Source organism: Lactuca saligna, chromosome 4 (assembly GCF_052625555.1).
Source record: "Lactuca saligna cultivar CGN05327 chromosome 4, ASM5262555v1, whole genome shotgun sequence".
Taxonomy (NCBI): Eukaryota; Viridiplantae; Streptophyta; class Magnoliopsida; order Asterales; family Asteraceae; genus Lactuca; species Lactuca saligna.
In genome coordinates, this window is record NC_136420.1 from 75,734,197 (window position 1) to 75,754,168 (window position 19,972).

At 34.6% G+C, this 19,972-nt stretch overlaps 1 protein-coding gene across 2 annotated transcripts; it reads right to left on the bottom strand.

Annotated features, from left to right (window-relative positions):
* Nucleotides 1–9,264: 9,264 nt before the first annotated feature.
* LOC145042158 (uncharacterized) lies at nt 9,265–18,018 on the bottom strand. Of its 2 annotated transcripts, XR_013680554.1 has the most exons (6): nt 17,906–18,018; nt 17,016–17,103; nt 16,431–16,502; nt 14,810–16,038; nt 9,885–9,972; nt 9,271–9,371 (listed from the first exon to the last, which is right to left on the bottom strand). XR_013680554.1 is itself a non-coding variant. In XM_078990541.1 (5 exons), exons 4-5 carry the CDS (start codon nt 16,032–16,034, stop codon nt 9,352–9,354), a joined length of 1,245 nt encoding a protein of 414 aa, XP_078846667.1. In that variant the 5' UTR covers nt 16,035–16,038; nt 16,431–16,502; nt 17,016–17,103; nt 17,906–18,018; the 3' UTR covers nt 9,265–9,351. The 2 variants fall into 2 exon arrangements, 1 of the variants encoding a protein (XP_078846667.1); XM_078990541.1 differs by lacking the exon at nt 9,885–9,972 and having other exon boundaries at nt 9,265–9,371.
* Between the last annotated feature and the right edge of the window lie 1,954 nt (nt 18,019–19,972).

A 19,972-nucleotide genomic window follows, 5' to 3' on the forward strand; every position in this document is an offset into this window, starting at 1 on the left:
TACGCGGACTTGAAGACCGAAGTGACCTTGAGATTAAAAGTACATGAGATGATTCGATTGGAAATTCGAATGTGATTTCGGTTATTGATGGGTCTGGACGTAATGAAGATTTTTGGGATGTGCTTTTATGCTCATTTTAGGGTGATTATTTGGAGATTGAGAACCCCTAATTATCCGTTGATGCTCGGTTCGTATGGTTTCCTATTCTAGAACCCAAATTGAAGAATCATGGAAGAATTGAAGATTTGATGTTCATCTCTACATGTGTCATGTTTGAGGCTCGGTTCACATAGTTGCTTGAGTTTAGAAGATTTGAAGCGGGTCATCGATTCCTAAATTTGAAGAGGAGAATGTTGGGTACAAAGTTATCAATGTATGACTTTGTAATTAACTTGACTTTTGTAGACCCACTTGCATGTGGTAAAGTAGCCTTGTGACATGATATATATATATATATATATATATATATATATATATATATAGAGAGAGAGAGAGAGAGAGAGAGAGAGAGATGTATACACCTCTATATAAGGTGGGTGCATACCATTTGTAGAGGTGTGTTTGAGAGATGTAACATTGAGAGTGTTAGTGTGTGTTAGTTATATAGATTTAGATCTAGATCCTTTTTTGTAACACCTTTCATAATCAAATGCATCTATTAAACACCTAAATCAACATGTTCTGTGTGTGTTCTTTAATTCCGCATTCCAAACCAATATTCATAATTCACATCATTGATCTCAATCGTATGAACTATGTTGATTGGAGGGAATTGTTTCACACATATGGCATCAACTACTGGATATCCGATCATCTTGTTGACTCCAACGCTAAACCTAATGAAAACGAATGGAATATATTCAATTCAATTATGAATTCGTGTGTTTATGGAACCTTGTCCCCCACAAGTCAAATTTGGAAGAGTCTTGAAGATATATTTGTCGACAACAAAATGAAAAAGTGATTTAGCTCGACAACGAGCTCCGAAACGTTGTCATGGATGATTCATCCATCATCAAATATTGTACTCGAATAAAGTCCATCATTCAGAGGCGGAACCAAATTTTTTTGATTTAGGTAGCACACATTTTTTTTTACAGTAATATATAATAAGATAAAAAATATTGCGATATCATTAGATATGAGTTTAGGGGTAGCTAAAGTTGACACGACACCACAAAAATACAATAAACGAAACAATATTAAAACGAAATGGAAATTTGATTACATGTTTGTGTCATTCTGAATAAATAAGTCAATCTCGTATTGTGTCATGTCCGTGTTCCAATTTCAATAAGAAAATTAACAAGATAGGACACAGCAATAAACCTCAATAAACCTGACATATAATAACTTATACACGATGTGTTCTCAATTAAATATTGCCTATAAAATATTTTAAATTAAAAAAAATATTTATGTCACTTACACAAACCATGACATTTCTTCGAATTTCCTTATAATTCCAATGCCAAACACACATGGAACTTCAATCAACATGTATTTATATTTCTTATAATTCTAATAAGTGGGGATTTGTAACTTATAATATATAATCATTCCTTCAAAGAAAAAAATAGGGATATGCTTCACTCGACCCATATATTTCAAAGACATTGGTCGTAATTGGGATTTTAGCCTCTTTGGACTTTAAAATTAGGCTAAATAAAAGCACAAAAAGTTCAATAAACAGTAGCACCTTAAACATTTTCTTTAAAAAAATTTGTATAGTATCCAACTATCCATTATTTTAGAGGGGTAGCACCAACCATGTAGTTCCGCCCCTTCTATTACTGATCTTCCTGTTAACCTAGATGCGATGGTACTGGAGGAAATCATAGTGACCTATTTACTCAATGGTCTCGATAAAGCGCCTTACAACGACCACTCATCATCGCATACTATTTTTAATGCAAATAATACAAATCGAGGCTCAAACAATCGTGGTGGACGAGGTGGTGGGAAAAATAGTGGCAGCGGGGATTGAAGCTCTTTTTTCCGACATTGGAGATCCTCCTCGCGACTTCAGTAATGTTGGAGGTTAGGTTTCGTGCCCTTGGCCAACAACCTCGACGCATGCATCTGGATCAAGTCTCTATGTTGGTCCAACCTTCCACCATCTCAAGCCGAAGGGCAGTCCTCAGCCTAAGCAAAATGGTCAGTCACATCAGTGGATCACGTCTCGGATTCTCTACAGCCGTCCAATGCTTTCTTTGTTGGCCCAATAGGTCCCTCTCCTTGGCAAGGGTTCCTTATTAATTAAAATAGTAGCCAAGAGACTTCCTTAACACAACCTTTCAACTCAATGCACCAAAGTAATCCTAGAAAGTAGAAATGTTAACTGCTATACTACTCATCTTCATGGTACTAAGTCATTTAATAATAAGTGCAATGTATCTTATGTTTTGGTTGGCGATGGATCTCGAATTACTATTACACGTTCCAGTAAAAAAACTCTCACTCAAAATCGATTTTGTATCTTATCTCTCATAAATATCCTTATTACCCTTCAAAGTATAAAAAAGAAAATCTAATTTTTGTTTGCCAATTTACTTGTGAAAAAAAATGCTTAATGAAATTTGATTTTTCTATAAATGGCTACCGAACCTGCCAAATTATACTTATAAGTGAAAGTACTGGTGATTTGTACCCTGTAACTATCCCCACAAATAAAGCCTTTGCATCCATCAACTCATCCACGTGACATCAAAGACTCGGCTACCCCGAGGAAAATATTTTTCAACATTTAATTTGTAGTTCTATTTCATGTAATAATAAAAAAATATTTTATGTTATGTTATGCTTGTTAATTTGCAAACATGTTAGATCATCAGTTGCTCTATTTAAAAGATTGTTTTGTCTCCTTTTGAAATTGTTCATTCAGACATTTAAATCTCGACTTTGCAAAGTTATGGTGGAATAAAATATTATATTATTTTTCTTGATTAATTTTTGCTATGTTGTGTAGGTGTGTCCTCTTAGACAAAAATCTAACGTTTATATATTTATTTATTTTTTTTGCAAATTTCTTCACTTAGGTGCTCATATTAAACTCAAATCCAAACCATCATTAAAACTTTCCGATATGAGAATGGGGGTGAATTAATAATACCAAATTTAGTCATTTTTGTGACTCAAATGGTTTTCATATATGCATTTCATGTCCTTATACCTCTCAACAAAATGAAAAAGTAGAAAGAATTCTTTGTACGATCAATAACACCATTCATAATCTCTTATTTTAAGCCCATCTTCCACCAAAATATTAGGTAAAAGCCCTTCACCTGGTGAGACATATTCTAAGCATTCTACTATCCATCACCCTTAAAACAACACTCTATTTCACTAACTCTTTAATAGTCACCCATCATACTTTCATTTTCAAGGCTTTAGATATCTTATCTACCCTCATCTTAATAATACTAACAAACTTTCCCGAAGATCAACTCAATGGATATTTCTTTGTTACCTATCAAAGCACAATTTTTTTCCCTTCCTTGATCTCTTTACCAAAACGATCATCATTTCTCACAATGTTACTTTTGAAGAATCTATTTTCCCGTTTGTTCCATGACACCGAACCCATTCACTAACTATGACTTCCTTGACGTTGATGATCACAATCTCTTCAATGATCATGTTCGGTCATCTCCAAACCCATTCAATCACACCTATATTCCTTTTATTCCCGATATCTTTATCATTTGTCTTCTGCTCATGAGCCGCTGATCTTTCCATTCACTCCGACAACCCCTGTTTCTAAGACAGTTACCACCTCTATGACTTTGGCAACATCTATGGTTGTTCTTCCTACTTTCGATCCAATCCACATTCACCCGATGCATACTCATCTCTAAACACATTCAAAAACTAACTCCTCACACTAACACCACTTCTTTAGTTCCTCTAAAATACTCTCATGAATTTCAAGATCCTAAATGGTTTAAAGCTATACGGGATGAATATAATACACTTATTTTTAATAGTACTTAGGTTCTTATACCTCGGCCCCCAAATATTAATATTGTTAAATGTATTTGGTTGTTTAAGAAGAAGAAACTTCATGCAGATGGATCCTTATCCCGATATAATGCTCGTCTCGTTGCTAAGGGTCATAACGAAAGACCAGTTGTTGATTGTGATGAGACTTTTAGTCCAATTATGAAACCAACCACCATACCGATTGCTTTTAGTCTTTTCATATATCATCATTAGGAGTTTATCAGTTAGATGTGAAGAATGCTTTCCTTCATAGTCATCTTTAGGAGACTGTCAACATGCATCAGCATGCCAAATTTTGAGACTATCATCACCCAGATCACGTATCTTCTTTATAAGTCTCTCTATGGCTTAAAGAAGTCACCTCAAGCCTGGTTTCACCGATTTTCTCTATGCATTACGGATTACGGTTTCTCTCAGAATTGACCAAATTCATTAATGTCTATATATTTCCAAGGTCCTCATAAAAATTATCTCATTCTCTTTACTGATGAGTTTGTGTTGATTGGCTCCTATGCTAGTCTACTTCATCAACTTATCACTACTCTTAGTTAAGAGTTTTCAATGTTTGACTTAGGATCTTTTAATTAATTTCATGGCATAATTGTTATTCATGATTGACATGGCATGTAAAGACCCGAATTTTTCTCATTTAATTATCTAGGGATTTTTAGAGTTTTCTAAACAAATATGGAATTCTATAACTCAAAAGAACTTTACATCCCAAGTTACTACGAGTTTACAATAAAATCAGAAACACAATTTAAACAAACAAGGTACACTAAATATAATAAACGACTTCTAGTCAAGGCCTTATGCTCCGAAGTCGTATCTCCTCTTGTATAACGGCTACCACATGCACCTGCAACATGTGAAATAATCTATAAAATCAGACCATAAGTCTGGTGAGTTATACTTCAATATTTTCATGTGTTCATACTCTACTAATCTTGTTATTTCTTTGATTTATCTTAATCTATCTCATATCATGCCTTCTCATCTTTTTTCATACTCATCTTATAGCTTATTAATACTCTATCTCAGCCTCTTCCTGGTTACTCTCATTCCTTCTTCACACCTCATATCTTTCCTCATGTTCTACTCTCTCTCTCTCTCTCTCTCTCTCTATATATATATATATATATATATATATATATATATATATATATATATATATATATATATATATATATATATATATATATATATATTCTTATGCCCTTGTCTCTCACATATTACTCTCTTCTCAATCATGGTCATACTTTTTCCTCGCTCTTCGTCCCATCTCATCTTTGCTCCCATCTCTTCTTTCCTTCTACCTATCTATTCCTATTCAAATCTAAATGGTCTAATCATCTATGATAGCTTCATCTATCATATAGGAGAACAACATAACTCTAATTTACCGTAATACAACCATCCAGACTAAGTTCCAACACTTTGATCCCACACGGATCCTTTAACAACTTCATTTTTTTAATCCATTACCGATTACAATGATCACTTAAGGATCCTCTACACTTAATCTCTCATGGATTATATCAAGTTTCTCTAAAGAAACTTATACTTTGTTTCATTCATGGAGCTTTTCTCAATCTTATCTAACAACACAAGTATCTGTTCTACATGAATCAACTATTTATATTCTAGAATGAATCATCATCTCATTCCCCGGAGAAATAATCTATCTCTATAACCGAAGGAATCATCTCATTCCCGATGGAATCATAATCTTATTCTCAACATCTAACCATACACACTCTATCTTTATTTAATCTATGATGGTTATCTAACACAATACCATCAATATCTAATCACACATATATACTCTATCTTAACCATAAATACATACTCTATCTTCAACCACACATACATACTCTAAACATACGCACATGCTTATTTACATGATTATAAACATATAATCATAATTTATCTCCATCTAACATCTTATGGGTAGTCAAAATAATACCATTTACATCTAGTCATTCACATTCTATCTACATCTAATATATAATAGGTATATAACACAATACAATTAAAATCTACCCACACATACATAATTATTCATAAGACCATAATGCATGTAATCATACTCTATCTTTATTTATTAGTCTATAGTTATTAAAAAATACCTTTAATATCCAATCATGTATACATAATCACTTACAAGATTACAATTCATTTATCACATTCTTGTTGGAAATAATGTCCGATGTCATTGACCGTTTTGGTAATATCTGTAATAATAGTAGGGTCCTTTTGTATTGGCCTCATGATCCAAATAGCATAATAAAATGGTGATTAATAATGTATTAAGTTATTAAGAAATTAATAAATTAATTAGAATTTATTTGATAAATTAATTAAAAGGATTTAATTAATTCATGAAATTGAATATTAATTAGTCCAATGGGCTAATTGGAATAATTCAGAACCCCCGATAAAGAGGGCATTGATGATTTTTGCATATCCCTATTATAGGGACATGTCAAGTTTGAAATAAGGAAAGGACAAGGATAAAACCTAGAGTTTGTATTCTTTTAGAATGCTCATTGTCTGCATATAAATAGACTGTTAGGGTTAAACCCTAGAAGCTTATTGACCCCTCCATAAATCGTCTCCGATTCTCTACCTTCCCTGGGACAAAAATCACACCCTCTCTCTTAGGGTTTTGGTGATTTCAATTAAACCCTAGATTTGTTTAGTTCCATCTTGCTTGTGGTGTTGTGGGTCTGATTCCATTAGAGGGGTTATCCTTTGGATCCTTCATCCTGCAACTAAGCTGACACGTACGAGATCACAATGAATTTATCAAATGGTTAGTAAACATCACTCTTTGTCATTTTTTGAAAGCAAGATGCTATAATAAAAAAACGTAGATCCTTAGGTTCCATGTGCACTTCGGTATATCAATTTTAATTTTTCCATTATCTATGTAGTGTTTACTTGGTGTCAACAATCCCTGATAGTGTTATGAGAGACTAACTATTTCAGTTATGGTACAAAACTTTGTGAAAAACCAAAAAAATGAAAGAAACGTATAATTGCTGGGTGTGACACACTTTTTGTAAAGGGCGAGTGCCTACTCAAATTTTAGGATTTTTTACTAATTTCAAAAATGTATGGATCACATTCTATTTTAAGACATTATCTTAATTGTTTAAATCTAAATATTCAATTTTGGTAATTATTTTGGAATATTATTTAATTGTAATGAATTTGAATATTAATTAATTAAATTTGAATATTATTTAAACTACAATTAAAATTTGAAGGTTTATCATGAACTTTATTTAATAAGAGAATTAAATTAGAAAATTCAAGAACACAAATTTTTATGCTTATATTTGTTATATGGTATTATTTACTATACGTAAAAAATTGATACCACATGCGTCCCCACTTGTTAATAATAAAAGGCATTATCTTTGAATCAATACTAGCCTCACCTGCTCTAATACTTTGTTTAAGGAGGTCTTTTGATTCCTAATGATGTTGGTTTTTAATATGCTTCACACTTTCCTCCCTCGTCGTCTATAGTATTTTGAGAGTGGAGTTACCGAAATGATTCAATTGGATTTTTTTTTTGAAAAAAGTATTAATCAAGTAATAAAACAAAATATTCCCATTTTATATAATTCGAAAATGTGAGTCATGTGCTTTGTATGAAATGGTTAACCGGTACATCATTTATAAGAATATAATTTTAAATGATGAGTAGCTTGTGAAATTAAACTATTAATGGTGCATGTGTGGCTAACCGACATGTCAATATGAAATTAATTTATGTGGAGGTTCAAGTGGTTTTGCATGGTTGATTCACCGTTTATTTAATAATTTGTAACATCCCCACATTAAATTTGAGATGAACGCAAATCGACATTGTCATGTCATTGAATGTCAATGAATCTCAATTCATCTTGGAGTTTCAAAAGGTTGAAACTTGCATGTTTCTTTACCTACCTAAATAACCTTGTTTTGTGTTTACGACATCCCTTTACACATTTCAAAGTGAAATATGGGTCGTTGCCTTGTTTTTTGTTTACGATATCCCTTTATGCATTTCAAAGTGAAATATGGGTCCTAGCCTTGTTAATAATTCATTTAGGAATGAAAATTATTTTAAGCATAAGCTCAAACTAATTAAATTCACTTCATATTCTAGATTTAGACTGAAACCAATCTTCTTTCGCATCCTCCTCCCCCACACCTAACTCAAACTTTTTGCTTATATCGATCTTACATAAAGAGAAACCCACCCATCAAAACTATTTGGAATGGAATAATGATCTATAGGTTTCCTTGAGGTACAAGGGACAAGAGTGTGTCCTTGATGGGGATCCATGTTTTTGGATGATAACACTTCACCATAAGATCTAGCTGCTTACAACAAACATGACGAAGAATCTACCGAAGTTGATTGTATCATGTTGGAGCCCATGTCACCAGAGCTTCAAAATAGCTTCAAGAACTATGGGGTGTTTGAAATTAATGAGCATCTTAAGGATTGTTCCAAGATAAAGCTTGGTAAGAAAGATTCGAGATCATCAAATCCTTGATGGCATGAAAATATCAAGATGGGAATTATGTACATGCACAATTTCAAAAAGTGAAGTCGAACATTGACCAACTATGGAACTTGGGTGTTGAATTTCCAAATGAGTTGGCCATTTACATGGTCTTGAACTTGCTTTCTAGTTCATATCATCAGTTTTTCATGGACTATAATATGAACAATCTCGAAAAGACCCTCATGGAGCTTCATGGGATTGTAAAAACAATCGAAGAAAGTATGATCAAGAACAAAAGATCCAACCTTACTGCTCCTATCTTGGCTATTAGGTATGGCAATGCAAACAAGAAGATTAAGTTTTCTCATGGAAAAGATAAGGCCAATGTTGGTACTCCCAATCAAGGTCTCAAAAGAAAATCTAATTATTAGATTGCACCTAATATTAACTGAAAGGAGGCCATTTGTATCTATTTCCAAGCGAAAGGAAATGGAGACGTAGTTGCCTAAAATACTTTGAGGACGTGAAGAAGAACATAGCTAAAGGGGTTACCACCATAGGTATTTTTCTGATTGAACTTCATATTATGTCTATGTAAGACCCCATTCACTAAAATTACCATAAAGCCAAACATGCTACATGCATATTCATAATTATAATTCACACTAGTGGTCTAAATACAAAAGCATGGATACAAACCAACTAAAAGGGTTTTTACAAAGTTTCATAACTAGTTGTATAAATACATAACTACCCAGGAATTTATAATCCATATACATATATGTATACCAAGTAAAAACGTAGTAGTGTCAACTACTCTAAGTCCTCCAACAAAGCGTGTTTACTCTGGATGCTTATCACCTGAAATAGTTAAACACTAAAAGGGATAAGTGGGCGTCACTTAGTGAGTTCAAAAATAGATACAATATAACGCTATGCCATATACATAACAATATGACAGGAACAAAAAGAAACAAAGGACAACAAAGGCTTATATGTGTATCAAATGAAGGACTTTCCAAATCAATAAACGGTTAGATTCAAAGGATTACAATAATTAAGACACAATAATTTAGGATCATAAGCATCATAAATTCCAGCCCAAGAGGCACATAAAACACAATCCCTTTTAATCATGTTGCTAGAATATACAGGCTTTCAGCCCTACCTAGCCCGAAGCCAATACCAAAGTGATACGAGTCATGCTCTACATGGTCAAAGGCACAAAGCCAATACCAAAGTGATACGAGTCATGCTCTACATGGCCAAAGGCATCAAAATCAATATCAAGTAATAACCACTTAGATCAATAACACAAGAAAGCACATTGCACATATAACACATAACATACAATTGTCCCTATATTGAACTCACTGTGCTGTAACCGAATGTTGCGATAAAATTCCTCTTTTTCTGATGAAATTACACCATCCTCAGGCCTCTAAAACCTTCAATTATACCCCTGGAGTTCATATTTCAAATTTCATAAGCAATTACTCAACTACTCTCAAGTTATGTTGTTTTCAAGTTAGAAATTTTAGTTTTTGTTCTTTGTATAGCTGTCACTTGCAGATCTGTTTTACCCTTATTAAATGTCAAAATAACTAATAAATTATACATATTAATAAAATAGACTCTTATATCTTTCTAATGCCACTGACCTCACATTTTTATGATTTTTCTATAATTTACTATGAATTTTACAAAACAGCATCCTAAAGCTGTCAAAATGTTCCAAAGCTGTCAAAATTCAGCCTTACTGCACTGAACATATAGCTGTTTTCACCCCTTTTAAGTCCGGAATTAGATTTTGGTTTTAAAACAAAAATCAAAGTAGACATTCTCAGCTTTCCAGGGATATATAGCACATCTCCATACGATTTTTCTATAATTTTTGGTGATTTTTACAAAAACAGGACAATTATACCCTTTATAATTTCATTTTACCCTTTACATGATCAAACCTCATGATCAATATCACCAAGTTCTTCTTTTACAATGATAACACTGAATATTTTAGTAATCCATTCTAATTCAAGTATAAACCATGGGTTTCATTATTAATTTTCACTAATTACTCTTAAACCATATGATTAATTCTCAAGTTTACATGTAGTTACTTGATTTCCATTTAAGATTCTAGGTTAATAACATAAACTCATGCCTAATTTCATTAAATCAGTGGTAAACCCACTTTGATCAAACCCTAATCTCTTAATAACTCACTAATTACAAGGGCTAATCCAAAAATTAAGAGTTCATACCTTGATTACTAGACTTGATACTTCAAGAACACTCAAAATCTTGATTTAATCTTCAAAACTTGATCAAGATTGATCATGTATGTGAAAATCTCCCATAGGGATGGTGATGAACTGAAAATGGCAGGAAAATGACTCAAAATCGTGTTTCAATGGGTAAAAACCCGAGTTGGGTCGGGTTTGACCCGGTTTGGGTACCCGTTTTACCCCTAAACACTAAAAATTGCATAACTTTTCGCTCGAAACTCCGTTTTCGATGAGGTTTTCGCCTGTACGTTTCTAACGAGATAATTTACAACTTCCAATAAAAATATCCTAGAAAAGATCTTCCAATAAAATCAGATTTAATTATTTTTAACTTAGACGTTATACTTTCGTTAATTCCGATAGTTGACTTTTTGATCGGAATCACATAAGACTTCCCTATCACCTCTAATACATTCCAAATGATTCTAAACTTAGTTTAACTTCAAATATTATAAACCTATTTCGTTAGAAATCAACGCTTAAAACCATACCGAAAATAATATATATATATATATATATATTTTTTTTTTAAACGCTTACAATTCTATTTTACTATAACTACCTACTTTAAACGTTTAAAACAACATAATATATAATAATATTCATTTTTAAACTAACAATCATATGAAACATGATAATTAAACAAGGTTACTAAAGTGTATGTTACAAATACCTCCTCCTTTTGAGGATTTCGTCCCCGAAATCACGACGATTTAAACAAACGGGGATATTTTTCTCTTATGTCATTCTTATTTTCCCAAGTATAATTTGGGCCTCGATGATGTTTCCACTTGACAAGCACTAACTCCACTTCTTTATTACGCAGATCAACCGTTCTCTCATTTATAATCTCTTCAGGTTCTTCTATATATCTTAACTTATTATCCAATTTCACCTCTGATAATGGAACTGTCTCATCATAGATGCTCAAGCATTTGCGTAGATAGCTCACATGAAACACATCATGAATACCTGCCAAATCTTCCGGCAATTCCAAGCGGTATGCTTGTTTACCAACTCTCTGGATGATTTTGAAAGGACCAACAAATCTAGGACTTAGTTTTCCTTTCTTCCCAAATCGCATAATGCCTTTCCACGGGGATACTTTTAGCATTACGAAATCACCCACCTGGAATTCTATGGGTCGTCTCCTCTTTTCTGTATAGGACTTCTGTCGATCCTGGGCCGCTTTCATTCTTTCTCGTACAATTTGAATCTTGTCGGTGGTGTCTTGAATCATTTCAGGGCCTCCAAGGATCTTTTGTCCTATGTCTCGCCAACACAATGGTGTACGACATTTGCGACCATATAATGCTTCATATGGTGGCATTTTGATTGAAGCGTGGTAACTGTTATTATACGAAAATTCAACAAGAGGTAAGTATTTATCCCAGTTACCACCGAACTCCAAGACACATGCACGAAGCATATCTTCTACGGTTTGGATTGTTCTCTCTGTCTGACCATCTGTCTGGGGATGATAAGCTGTGCTGAGAGCAACTCGAGATCCCATTTCACGTTGCATACTTGCCCAAAAGTGAGAAGTGAAGCGAGTATCACGATCGGAAATGATCTTTAATGGCACACCGTGTCTTGCAACAATTTCATCCAAGTATACTTGTGCGTATTTCTCCATTGGATCCGTTTCACGCATGGCAAGAAAATGAGCGCTTTTAGTCAGGCGATCGACAATTACCCAAATGCTATCATGTTGTCTAGCAGTCTTTGGCAATTTGGTAATAAAATCCATGGACAGTTCTTCCCATTTCCATACAGGAACACTAAGACTTTCTGGGGTTCCATAAGGCTTTTGGTGCTCTGCTTTGACTTGTAAGCATACTAAGCATTCCTGTACATATCTTCCAATGTCTCTCTTTAATCCAGGCCACCAATAATCAGCTCTTACATCATAGTACATTTTACTTGTACCAGGATGTATTGAAAGTTTAGATTTATGGGCTTCATCTAAAATCTTCTGTCTTAATCCACCAATCTTTGGAATCCATAGCCGATTCTTGAATACTTTTAATCCTCGCGGATCATCAAGTAAAGCATCATTATAATGTATCATCCCTTCTTTCTTCACATTTTCTGGCTTTAGGGCCTCTTCTTGCCATTTCTTTAGTTCATCTAGAATAGTGAATTTTACTGTGGTATGAGTAATAGCATAACACATACTATTACGATAAATTTTTCTGCTAAGTGCATCGGCAACTACATTGGCTTTTCCAGGATGATATAGGATTTCACAGTCATAATCTTTGATCAGCTCCATGGCTCGTTGTTGTCTCATATTCAAAGTTTGCTGACTGAATATGTACTTGAGACTTTTGTGGTCAGTAAATAATTGGCATTTTGTACCAAAAAGATAATGCCTCCAAAGTTTTAGGGCAAATACCACTGCAGCGAGTTCGAGATCATGAGTGGGATAATTCTTTTCATAATCTTTCAGTTGTCTTGAGGCATAGGCTATCACTTTGCCATGTTGCATCAACACACAACCGAGTCCCAATCTTGAAGCATCGCTGTATACGGAGAAATCATCATCACCTTCTGGGAGTGATAAGATTGGAGCATGAGTCAAAAGATCTTTTAGAGTTGAGAAAGCTTTTTCTTGGGCTTCACCCCATTCAAACTTTACTTCCTTCCTTGTAAGACTCGTGAGCGGTATGGCTATACGAGAAAAGTCTTTAATGAATCTCCGGTAATATCCCGCGAGACCCAAGAAACTACGAATTTCGGAAGCATTACGGGGCACTTCCCAATTTTGAATGGCTTCGATTTTGATAGGATCTACAGATACACCATCACTAGAAATAACATGGCCAAGAAATTGAACTTGGCGAAGCCAGAATTCACATTTCGAGAATTTAGCATATAGTTTCTCCTTTCGAAGAAGTTCTAACACCGCACGAATATGAATGGCATGATCAGATTCAGACTTGGAATAGATTAGAATATCGTCAATGAATACGATGACTGATTTATCGAGCATTGGGCGACATACCCGATTCATCATATCCATGAATACAGCAGGAGCATTTGTTAAACCAAACGGCATAACAAGGAATTCATAATGCCCATATCGAGTACGAAAAGCAGTCTTCGGCACATCCTGCTCGTGAACTTTCAACTGATGATATCCAGATCTCAAATCAATCTTCGAGAAATAGCTAACACCCTGAAGTTGATCAAATAAATCATCAATGCGAGGTAGTGGGTACTTGTTTTTGATAGTCACCTTATTCAGCTCACGATAATCAATGCACATCCGCATCGATCCGTCCTTCTTCTTGACAAACAATACAGGAGCACCCCAGGGAGAAGTACTCGGTCGGATAAAGCCTTTGTCAAGTAATTCCTGCAGTTGGATCATCATTTCTTTCATCTCTGTTGGCGCGAGACGATAAGGAGTCTTTGCAATCGGAGCAGCACCAGGCACAAGGTCAATTCGGAATTCTACTTGCCTATCCGGAGGAAGGCCAGGCAAGTCATCAGGGAAAACATCAGGATATTCGTTAACAACATGAACATCATTTACCGTTTTCTTCTCCTCTTTTGAGACATCAACTGAGTAGGCCAAATAGATAGAACACCCCTTCGATATGAATTTACGAGCTTTAAGGAAAGAGATTATTTTGAAGATTCTTTGTTCACCATAGACATAAATAGGATTCTCCCCTTCAATAGGAATGCGTACTATCTTTTCATAGCACAAGAGTTCTGCACGGTTCTTTGACAACCAGTCCATGCCGAGAATGATATCAAAGTTGGGTAGGGAGATAGGAATCAAATTGGCAAGAAAATTATAACCTTCAATTTCTATGACACAATCTCTATAGACTTTATCAACAAGTAATGATACACTTCCCGCGGTATCTACATGAAATGGTTGGGCGAGTGCATAACATGCAATTTGAAAAGAACGCGCAAATTCACGAGACACAAAAGAATCTGAGGCACCAGAATCAAATAAGATGTGAGCAGGTCTAGAATTGACGAGAAATGTACCAGTCACAACATTCGGGTCCTCGCGTGCCTCCTCTGGGGTAATCTGGAATGCACGGCCTTTAGCCTTTGGCACATCCTCCTTTTGGGTTGAAGTACCCACTGGTTGTTGAACGGAAGCTTGACTTCTCACCATTTGGCTGGTAAGAGTAGGGCAGAAACGCTTTCTGTGGCCAGTAACACCGCAAGCATAACATGTAACATTCCTCATCGGGCAAACGGGCTTCATATGACCTGTTTCTCCGCATCCATAGCAAATCACTGGTCCTTTTCCTACCCTGCATTGACCTTGGTGGCTCTTTCCACATTTCTGGCATGGTGGTGGAGCTCTCGACTGAAGAGAAAAAGATTGTGGCCGACCGCGACCACGAAAGGCGCTCTGAGATTGTACTTTTGTGCTAAGATCAGATTGAGCAGATCGACCCAATGGATTAGTTGAAACAGAAACAGTTCGATCAACACGTGGATGCTTCGGGATAGAAAGAGTGGCACCACGTATCTCTAAGTCATGCTCGCGCTTTCGGGCATACTCAACAGCTTTATCGAATGATAGAATATCCCGATTGATCACGAAATCACGGATTTCATACCGTAACCCTTCCATGAATAACTGACTTTTATCGTCTTCAGTCGGGATATACTTCGCAGCAAACCGTGCCTTTTGATTGAATTGAGTTTCATATTCGGTCACAGTCATTCCTCCTTGCTTAAGTTCGAGGAACTCCTTCTCCAGTCTTCTCCTCATATCTAGAGGACAATATTTTCCTAGAAAGCGGATTTTAAACATCTCCCAAGATAAATTCTCCTGGTCATACTCGTTAAGAGCTTCAAATGTCGCTTCCCACCAGACTAAGGCTTCTCCAATGAGCATTGCAGAAGCATAGTTAACCTTGTCTTCATTAACCACATGGGAGATACGAAATACTTTTTCTGTGTTCTGGATCCAGGTAAGAACAACAATGGGATCAAGGACACCTGAAAACTCTGTAGCACCACTACTCTTGAAAGTTTTGAATGAGGGACGTTTCGCTTTCTCTCTTGAAGACTCTCCGGTGGCTTTCTCTTTACCCTTATCACTATCCCTTTTGTGTTGTTCTAGAGTTTGTCGAATAACACCAGTAAGTTTATCCAAAAGCCGCTCCTCACGAGGGGATATTGGAGTATCTCCCTCATTAAGATGAAGATCTCCACCCACATCTGGTGTATGACTACCCTCCTGCTCAGCCATTGCTCTGAAAAAATTGGAGTAACATAACACGTAAGAATATAAGGATTTATCATTACCCAACACCCCACTTAAGTCTTTCCTATGGTTTGTATCCATATACGGACAATAAATCTGTTCATATATTGAACTTCCAACAGTTTAAGTCTAAATACCAATTCGTGGTATTTAGTTCGCTTAAACCAGTGCTCTGATACCATAATTGTAAGACCCCATTCACTAAAATTACCATAAAGCCAAACATGCTACATGCATATTCATAATTATAATTCACACTAGTGGTCTAAATACAAAAGCATGGATACAAACCAACTAAAAGGGTTTTTACAAAGTTTCATAACTAGTTGTATAAATACATAACTACCCAGGAATTTATAATCCATATACATATATGTATACCAAGTAAAAACGTAGTAGTGTCAACTACTCTAAGTCCTCCAACAAAGCGTGTTTACTCTGGATGCTTATCACCTGAAATAGTTAAACACTAAAAGGGATAAGTGGGCGTCACTTAGTGAGTTCAAAAATAGATACAATATAACGCTATGCCATATACATAACAATATGACAGGAACAAAAAGAAACAAAGGACAACAAAGGCTTATATGTGTATCAAATGAAGGACTTTCCAAATCAATAAACGGTTAGATTCAAAGGATTACAATAATTAAGACACAATAATTTAGGATCATAAGCATCATAAATTCCAGCCCAAGAGGCACATAAAACACAATCCCTTTTAATCATGTTGCTAGAATATACAGGCTTTCAGCCCTACCTAGCCCGAAGCCAATACCAAAGTGATACGAGTCATGCTCTACATGGTCAAAGGCACAAAGCCAATACCAAAGTGATACGAGTCATGCTCTACATGGCCAAAGGCATCAAAATCAATATCAAGTAATAACCACTTAGATCAATAACACAAGAAAGCACATTGCACATATAACACATAACATACAATTGTCCCTATATTGAACTCACTGTGCTGTAACCGAATGTTGCGATAAAATTCCTCTTTTTCTGATGAAATTACACCATCCTCAGGCCTCTAAAACCTTCAATTATACCCCTGGAGTTCATATTTCAAATTTCATAAGCAATTACTCAACTACTCTCAAGTTATGTTGTTTTCAATTTAGAAATTTTAGTTTTTGTTCTTTGTATAGCTGTCACTTGCAGATCTGTTTTACCCTTATTAAATGTCAAAATAACTAATAAATTATACATATTAATAAAATAGACTCTTATATCTTTCTAATGCCACTGACCTCACATTTTTATGATTTTTCTATAATTTACTATGAATTTTACAAAACAGCATCCTAAAGCTGTCAAAATGTTCCAAAGCTGTCAAAATTCAGCCTTACTGCACTGAACATATAGCTGTTTTCACCCCTTTTAAGTCCGGAATTAGATTTTGGTTTTAAAACAAAAATCAAAGTAGACATTCTCAGCTTTCCAGGGATATATAGCACATCTCCATACGATTTTTCTATAATTTTTGGTGATTTTTACAAAAACAGGACAATTATACCCTTTATAATTTCATTTTACCCTTTACATGATCAAACCTCATGATCAATATCACCAAGTTCTTCTTTTACAATGATAACACTGAATATTTTAGTAATCCATTCTAATTCAAGTATAAACCATGGGTTTCATTATTAATTTTCACTAATTACTCTTAAACCATATGATTAATTCTCAAGTTTACATGTAGTTACTTGATTTCCATTTAAGATTCTAGGTTAATAACATAAACTCATGCCTAATTTCATTAAATCAGTGGTAAACCCACTTTGATCAAACCCTAATCTCTTAATAACTCACTAATTACAAGGGCTAATCCAAAAATTAAGAGTTCATACCTTGATTACTAGACTTGATACTTCAAGAACACTCAAAATCTTGATTTAATCTTCAAAACTTGATCAAGATTGATCATGTATGTGAAAATCTCCCATAGGGATGGTGATGAACTGAAAATGGCAGGAAAATGACTCAAAATCGTGTTTCAATGGGTAAAAACCCGAGTTGGGTCGGGTTTGACCCGGTTTGGGTACCCGTTTTACCCCTAAACACTAAAAATTGCATAACTTTTCGCTCGAAACTCCGTTTTCGATGAGGTTTTCGCCTGTACGTTTCTAACGAGATAATTTACAACTTCCAATAAAAATATCCTAGAAAAGATCTTCCAATAAAATCAGATTTAATTATTTTTAACTTAGACGTTATACTTTCGTTAATTCCGATAGTTGACTTTTTGATCGGAATCACATAAGACTTCCCTATCACCTCTAATACATTCCAAATGATTCTAAACTTAGTTTAACTTCAAATATTATAAACCTATTTCGTTAGAAATCAACGCTTAAAACCATACCGAAAATAATATATATATATATATATATATTTTTTTTTTAAACGCTTACAATTCTATTTTACTATAACTACCTACTTTAAACGTTTAAAACAACATAATATATAATAATATTCATTTTTAAACTAACAATCATATGAAACATGATAATTAAACAAGGTTACTAAAGTGTATGTTACAGTCTACTTTTAATTCTTGGACTCTTGATACGAGCTGTGGTACTCATATTTGCTCGAATTTGTATAAACTAAAGGAAAGTAGAACACCGAAGAGTGGAGAGTTGAATCTAATCATGGATAGCCGACGGACGACACCTAATGATGACTCGAGCTACTCTTCTAATAACTTTATGGGTGTTAACCTCTTGAGATAACTGCTAATATCTTAAGTTTCATACCAAATAAGAAAGTCGCTATGAAACCTTCCGAAATGGGGAAAAGGAAACCTACTAGTCTTGCACATTTAAAAAATCTAGGGTTACAAAGTTTATGTTCATCGTGAGGTGAGCGATAAACTAGAACCAAGATCAAAGTCTTTTGGGTATCTTTTCTATAATGCTTCTGAGAACAATTTTTATTTTGCTCGAAGGTGATTCTTCATAGAGACGGAGCTCATGTCCAATGAAGCTAGTGGGAGCCTAACTGATGTTGAAAAAATTCAAGAGTTAAACAAAGAAGGACCAACATTTAAAACTGGCACTTAACAAGAGATTGTATCAACTGATTGAGAAAAATCACATAATTCAAACTACTATAATTCATAGATTTGATAGGGTTTTACTCCCTCTTCAGTTTTACGCTTTCCATATAAAAACTAATGGAGAGGTTATGATCATTGATCACACACTAGTAAACTTGGATGAACTATCTTGCTACAATGAAGTGATGATAGGCACCAATGCTGCTAAATGGATAGAGAATATAGAAATTGAAATCCAATACATGTATAAAAACAAAGTAAGAAATTTTGTTGATCCTACACCGAGTATCAAAACTTTTGGATGCAAGCGGATATTTAAGAAAATGACTGACATGGATGAGAATGTGCATATTTATAAAGCTAGGCAAGTTGCAAAGGGTTATACTAAAAGTCATTAAATTGATTATGATGAGACCTTCTCACCCGTAGCCATGATTAAATCTATTAGAATACTACTTGCTGTAACTGCTTTCTATGATTTTGAAATATGACAAATGGATGTGAAGACTGCTATCTTTAATAGGAAATCACCAGAAGATGTCCACATGGAACAACCTGAGGGCTTCATTGATCCGAAATATCCTTATAGAGTGTGCTAGCTTGAGAGGTCTATTTATGGAGTCAAACAAAAATCACATAGCTGGAATCTTTGCTTTCATGAATGGTCCATAACTTTGAAATTTCTAGAAGTGAGGATGAGTCCTACATATAAGCAAAGTTAGTGGGAGTAAAGTAGTCTTCCTAGTGTTGTATGTTGATGACATACTCCTTATTGGAAATGCTATTCCAACCTTGCATAATGTTAAAAGTTGGATTGGAAAATCTATCACTATGATGGATCTAGGAGAGACAACTT